Source organism: Limulus polyphemus, unplaced genomic scaffold (genome assembly GCF_000517525.1).
Source record: "Limulus polyphemus unplaced genomic scaffold, Limulus_polyphemus-2.1.2 Scaffold2943, whole genome shotgun sequence".
Taxonomy (NCBI): Eukaryota; Metazoa; Arthropoda; class Merostomata; order Xiphosura; family Limulidae; genus Limulus; species Limulus polyphemus.
Genome location: NW_013668553.1, coordinates 69,582 through 76,571, shown reverse-complemented (window position 1 = coordinate 76,571; position 6,990 = coordinate 69,582). Strand labels below are relative to the sequence as shown.

General features: G+C 30.7%; 1 protein-coding gene across 1 annotated transcript in view; it reads right to left on the bottom strand.

Annotated features, from left to right (window-relative positions):
- LOC106468270 (tax1-binding protein 1 homolog) overlaps positions 1-6,990 on the bottom strand; it is a 51,955-nt gene that overhangs the window by 12,577 nt on the left and 32,388 nt on the right. The window contains exons 9-10 of the mRNA XM_022396607.1: positions 5,741-5,878; positions 2,525-2,603 (exon numbers count right to left, since the gene is read on the bottom strand). Of these exons, the coding sequence (XP_022252315.1) occupies positions 2,525-2,603; positions 5,741-5,878 (217 nt within the window). The remainder of the gene's footprint in view (positions 1-2,524; positions 2,604-5,740; positions 5,879-6,990) is intronic.

Genomic DNA, 6,990 nt, shown 5'->3' with positions numbered 1-6,990 from the left:
GTAGTTAAGTCTTGGGACACAGCAAGTCTGAAAGAACCTTACCTTAACTCGTTTGGTTTAATAAACTTTGCTATTATTATTTTACCTATAAAATAGACAGCATTTAATAAAAAATGTATCCAAATAGCTTTATTGGTCTTATATCCTTTTTACCCTCTGCAAAGCACTCAATTTAAACAAAAAGGAATGTTATGAGATGGGCTAGTTAGAACTAATTATATAAAATGTACAAGGTAATCAGAAACCAAAGCTGAAGGTTAGTATTTAATCCATTGTTTTTACCTTTTTCCTATACCTTATACTAATTTCCTTTTAAACTAGACTGCCTAATAATATTACTTACAGTCTTATACTGACTTTTACGGTGACCTGTGTTCATCATTATGTTTTTTCAAACTTGTATGGATTCAAACTAAAGACATTTGTAACATTTTCATGACATCTCATCATTTTAAAGCTGCTAAAAGTTTACTGTCATCACCTTACTGAAAGTAAATTATTCAATCTCTCAGCTCTGCCTAATTGTGTGGATATTTACAATATCTTTCAAAGCAGTTCAGGGGTGACTAGTAGGGTGTAATTATAGAATCAGATTTTAGTTAAAGTTAAGAAACTGCACATCTTTATAAAACATTTTTAAGCCTTATAACTAACTTCAATGTGGTGTATTCATTTTGCTCTAATTCACCTTTTTTGTTTTCATTAACTATTTTGATTACTTCATTCCAGTTTAGCTAACTCTATTTTATTTCATTCTTTTTAATTATACCTTCTATTGGTTATATCGTGACAGTATAAATTTACACATAGTCTTTCTGTGATGAAGATGTATCGATTCTTTCTTCTTTTCCCGTGTAACTGTATGCAGGCACACACATTATACTCAGTGTTCAGATTCTGAAATATTATCTACATAAAAATGAAGCTAAATATTTATTTGAAGTAATGACAAGTAAGTTATAATAAAATGGAGAAATGTTTTTAACAATGATTTTCTGATCAGTTAATCAAAAGTATTATTGATAAAACTACAAAGATAAAATGACTTTCAGAAATATGTACTGGCATTTTGGAATACTGTTATCTCTGCAGTGAATTTTTCTGATAGTTTTATAATCTGGTAATATAAATGTACTGATACGTTGGAATACTGTTATCTCTGCAGTGAATTTTTCTGATAGTTTTATAATCTGGTAATATAAACGTACTGATACTTTGGAATACTGTTATCTCTGCAGTGAATCTTTCTGAAAGTTTTATAATCTGGTAATATAAATGTGCTGGTACTTTGGAATATTGTTATCTCTGCAGTGAATTTTACTGATAGTTTTATAATCCGTTAATATAAACGTACTGATACTTTGGAATACTGTTACCTCTGCAGTGAATTTTTCTGATAGTTTTATAATCTGGTAATATAAATGTGCTGGTACTTTGGAATACCGTTATCTCTGCAGTCAATTTTTCTGATAGCTTTATAATCTGGTAATATATAAGTCGGTAAATATCAGCACTGCATTATGTTTACACAAAATCAAAACATAACCAATCTGATGAAACTAAGGACAAATACCAAACAGTTGTTTATATAGTTCTTCCCCCATATAGAATATGTTTTTGTAGACAAGATTCATGAACTTAAAACTTATAATATCCTGCATGTAAAACATTTCTTAATGTATGTAGTGTTTGTTTGAAGTTAAGCACAAAGCAACACAATGGGCTACCTGTGCTCAGCCCACCATGGGTATCAAATCCCGGTTTATGGCGTTATAAGTCCACAGGCTTACCGCTGTGCCACTGGGGGGACATGTTTGTAGTGACTTTCAATCTTTCAATTCTTTAACTGCAAACTCATTATTGAATATTACTAATTCCATTTAACTTAAAACAGTTTGGGAGAAATAAATCAACATGGTGAGCTACCAAGAGAATGGAGGTTTCTGATGTCTTATTGTTTAGTATTTACACAAAGAAACAAAAGGTCCAGGAACAAAGAGAAGCATAAAACACAATATTATACTATGTGATTTTAAGGTACTTCACATATGTATAAAGCTTTCAAGAACAGAATATCTCTTTTAAACCAATAATAATAATAGGTATTCTGGTACTTAATCTTAAGTGTTCACAGCACATATTAAAATAAATAAAGCTGAGACATACCACAGCTAAACCAATACGTATATTTCAGAGCCATTATGAAATGTTTGGGTTGTATCCCATGCTAGTATTACAGTTGTATATTTGAGACATTGTTTTAACTACTTGTGGCTTAGTCATCACTATTAAAGTGTTGAAACACTGCCCTAGGTTGTATCCCATGACAGTATTATATGACATACTTCAGACATTGTTTCAACTATCTGTGACTTGATCATTACAATGAGTGTTGAAACCACTAGGCCATCCTTGGCCTAAATCTCAAGTTTCTTCCATCTTGTTAGTATGAATGAAGTAAGTATCTATTCAAGAATATAAACTGTTTATTTTAAAAACCAATATAAATACAGAAAACTTTTACCTGATGAGTCTGAATTTTTATCAGCTGTTGACATGTTTTCACTCGAAGTCTGACTGGTCACATTAACACCACATTTATCCTAGAGAAAAAATAAAGTTGTAGCACCTGAGATAACTAAAATACCTTTAGTCAGCAGGCCAATTCATAAAGTTTGAATTTTTTGTTTTCTTCCATTAGAACTAAGCCTCTTTAATATGTTGTTTAATATATGAGTAAAATCTAAGTCTGTTAAAAGTTCCAAGTTTAACACTGGTCTGCCTACAGTTATGAAAGATATGCTATAAGGTACAGCATAATTTTTCCAGTACAAAACATTCAAAATTAGAATGAGAGGTCAGTGTTCTTTAACAAATTAAAAATGCTTGATTTTGTCATGTAGAAAAAACATTGTCAGAGCCATAACCATGACTGCTATAATTTTCTTTATTGATTGAACTGAAAAAATTCTTCAATAACTCTTTCTGATGATTATAAACATTAAAATTCCATATAAAAACTAAATAACTTAATAATCACCATACAAAACTATCTTACAATTTTTCTTCAATGACAATGTTTAGTATTTTCAAACCCAACTGCACATTAACAGCCAGGTCAGAGATCCAAACATTCAGGCATAACTGTTCCTGATTTAGAAATGCTGTCCAAATATAGAGCAACTATCATTCAGCAACATTTATAACATGTATGGCCACTCTTAACAAAGTAGTGAGATTAATCATCACTTTTGTGACGTGCTCACAGCTAGAGATTTTCAGAGGCATATTGTGGGCTAGAACATTATGATTGACAGTTACTAGGCCATACTTAGCCCCAGTGAACTTGTATGTAATCCAAAATTTATCAATTATGTATTTTCCATTTATAATTGTAAAATTATGCTTATTTTACTGTTGGTCTCATATTAAGTTGAATTCAGTTCATATGATAAGTACACAGGAAAATATCAACATTAGCATTAAACTTTCTATTTTATTATTTCACGCAAATTTCGGTAAGTAGCACATTATACACCCGATACTTAATACTGTAATTATGTAGAGTTCACAGTTGATCGATAATTTAGTTGGATTCTTAACTCATAGTGAATTCACTAGAAATGTGCTCTCTGTTTTAACAGAAATGTAGCTAGCTACTCAAAACTGTAAATGTTCAGTACTTTTTTTTTGTTTCACACAAGTTTATGGTTTGAGTCATAGTTAGTCTTTGCCAAAGAGGTAATGTGTGTGTATATCTATTAAGTAAAATGATTAGTCTTTGCCAAAGAGGTAATGTGTGTGTGTGTATGTCTATTAAGTAAAATGAACATTTATTAAAAACTACTATGTTAGGATTTTTTTTTCTGCAAGTACAAGTATTATACATCTATTTGAAAAGTTTGCTTATATTTGTTCAAAACTACACAAGGGCTACCTGAGCTTCCTACCATTAATTTTAAAATGATAGACTGGGGAGAAGACAACTAGTCAACACCTCCCACCACCAACTCGTCAGATCTAATAGTGGGATTTGACTACTACTCTCACAATGCATCCTTGGTTCAAAAGTGCAGAGTGCAATTTTCGTTCTTTGGATGTGAACCACAGTGCATAAAACTAACCACTGGGCCATGCATACACCAATTTTTTTTGTTCTTTGGATAGTTAAACTTCCTTTAAAAAATTAGGATCAAAAGTAGAATACTCATTTTCTAATTTAATACTTGTGTTCTAGCTTAGGTGGAGTTGTAAGTGAAATTACCTTAAATGAAAATATTCTATTTTCTATATTCTATGGAATAGTTCAGTGCAGAACAAAAACTGGTAAGTTTCTTTGAGTTCAACACTATCTTAACTGTTTTTACAAAACTGGAATGAAGAAGAAAGCTTTATACTATTATGCTCTTTAATGCTTTAAAATCAAGCTTTTGTTTTATTCTACTCATGTGAATGGATAAAGTATGACAGCAATGCTTATGGTAGTATTTACCAACATTGCTATCTCAATAAAGCTTTAATGATATATGCCATGCAATAAGTCATTTGTGAAAAAAAATAAAAAAAATTCACAAATTCAAAAGTTATGAGGCAAGTCAGGTCATGCCTATTTAGGCACCTCTTTAACCCTAAAAATCAGGAGTTATCACACAGAAACTAGCGGTTGTTTTTGGTCATCAGAATATCTGGCAAATGATAACATTTACTAAAATTACCTTTTAACAATGGCTTAGTATTAGTAGTTTTGAAAAATGCAAATTCTGTGCTCATTAGTTCATATTTGAAAATGAGTTCCACCTCCAAACAAGTGTATTTAAAGTGTTCAGCTGTGCCTTGGAATATTTTTATTGCCATGATTTGTATGATGACAGAGCAGTGAAAATCTCCTTCAGTTTTCTGAAGATGTTTCAAAATTCACAGCTGATAACCAAGATGATTGCCATGATGGTGAAAGTCAATTGAAATTGATTTGGGTTATTTTTAATGCTACCACAATGATGACACCTCTATTAGCAGATAGTGAATTGAGGAGGTTGATTAAGGTTCTAGTAGAACTATGATTGTAAGAGTTCAATGTTTACCATACATAAGTTATTACTAAGTTTAAACAACAATACTAGAGTCTAGAATAAGGTTTAACAATATTATACATCATTTTGAACTTTTATTAAATGTGATTCATCTTTATTATTTATGGTTTCAAAATGGGGAAAATATTACCACAGTATAGTCAACAATGAGAGAAACAATGTCTCATGTAACAAACATTACAATGAGTTATTATTTTCACTTAATCATTTGCATTACTTGTGAATTAATAAAAATGAGGGAAAAAAGTATGGTGTAGGTGTATTTATATCTAGAAAATATGATATTCCAAATGAAATATGTCAGATTGAATAATGTATGAAGAAACTGTCTCAATACTAAATATGCAGATAGAATTTTTATTTGTAATAATTAAATAGTATATTACAAAAAAAAAAGATAATACTTTTCATGTTCAAAGTCTAAGAATAAGAACAACAACAAGCAATAGGTGCTGTCAAAGCAAAACAGAACTAAATACAAATATTATTTCTTTTATAATACAAACATTTCTAATGGTTATATTTTAGTACTAAAAATGTGAATAGTTTTTATAAATTTACTACATTTTCAATATTTTAAACATAAAATATTTTTTCCATTTTTATTTTAAGGTATTTTTCTTTATGAGAGCCATGGTGCTGGTTCATACCTTCAGCTTTTTTCTTAGTTTCTCTACTTGATGTTGTAGCTTCCAGCACTCTTGATATTTAATTTGATATTCAACAGCTGCAGCTCTTAACCGTGCTTGTAAGTCAGCCACTTGGAATGCGTACTCTGCTTCATCAAACTGCAAAAAGAAAAAATAATAATGGTGAAAAAATACCTGGAAATAACAGAGTAATATACCTTACTAAGTTCATACACACTCATTTTCAAGTACACTGTTCACATTGTTTTGTTAGTCCTGATTCCCTCTGTATTACTGTTTTTACCATTTTTATTGATATAGTTATCAAAATATCAGTTTTTTTTGGTAGTATCACTATAGTTTTGCCCCTATTTTTTATATGAATATCCAAAAACAAAAACAATTGATCTTATTTAATTCCTTCACCCGACAACATTATTTGATGATTATGAGATGGCTGAGTTATTAAATTTTACTTTTTCTTTGATTTTTACTAATGCAGATTTAAGCATTATTCCAATTCTTGATCACTTGATAAATGGAAACGAGATCAAACAAGATGACTGCATTAATTCTGAGCTGGTTAAGAAAATATTGGGAAGTTTAAAAAATGATAAGGCTCCTGGGCCAAATAATATTTCTCCAAAGGTTTTGAAGGAGGTTAAAGATTGGATATGTGAACCATTTGCTACTATTTTTTGTCAGTCCTTGAAAAGTGGGCAGGTACCAGAGGATTGGAAGTTAGCTAATGTAACTCCTCTTTTCAAGGGAGGTGATAAAAATTGTCCCAGTAATTATAGACCCATTAGACTTACATCAGTTGTGGGAAAAATTTTGGAAAGTCTGATAAAGGATGCTTGCAAAGTCATTTAACAAAGTTTAGAATTTTATTGGATAGTCAACATGGTTTCACTAAGAGAAAATCTTGCTTTACAAGTATTTTAACATTCTTTGAAAAGGTTACTGCTTATGCAGATGAGGGTAAGGGTGTAGATTTGGTATATCTGGAATTTCAGAAAGCATTTGACAAGGTGCCACATAAAAGGCTTGTAAAAAAAATTAGCTCTATAGGTGTGGGGGATAAGTTGGAAGATTGGATAGAGGAGTGGCTAGATGGAAGAAAGCGGAGGGTTGTTACAAATGGAGTTCAATCAAACTGGATTAATGTCACAAGTAGAGTACCTCAGGGCTCAGTCTTATGACCTTTGCTCTTTTTGATTTACATCAGTCACATAGATGAAGGGTTAGTCAATAAATTTCTTAAATTTTCA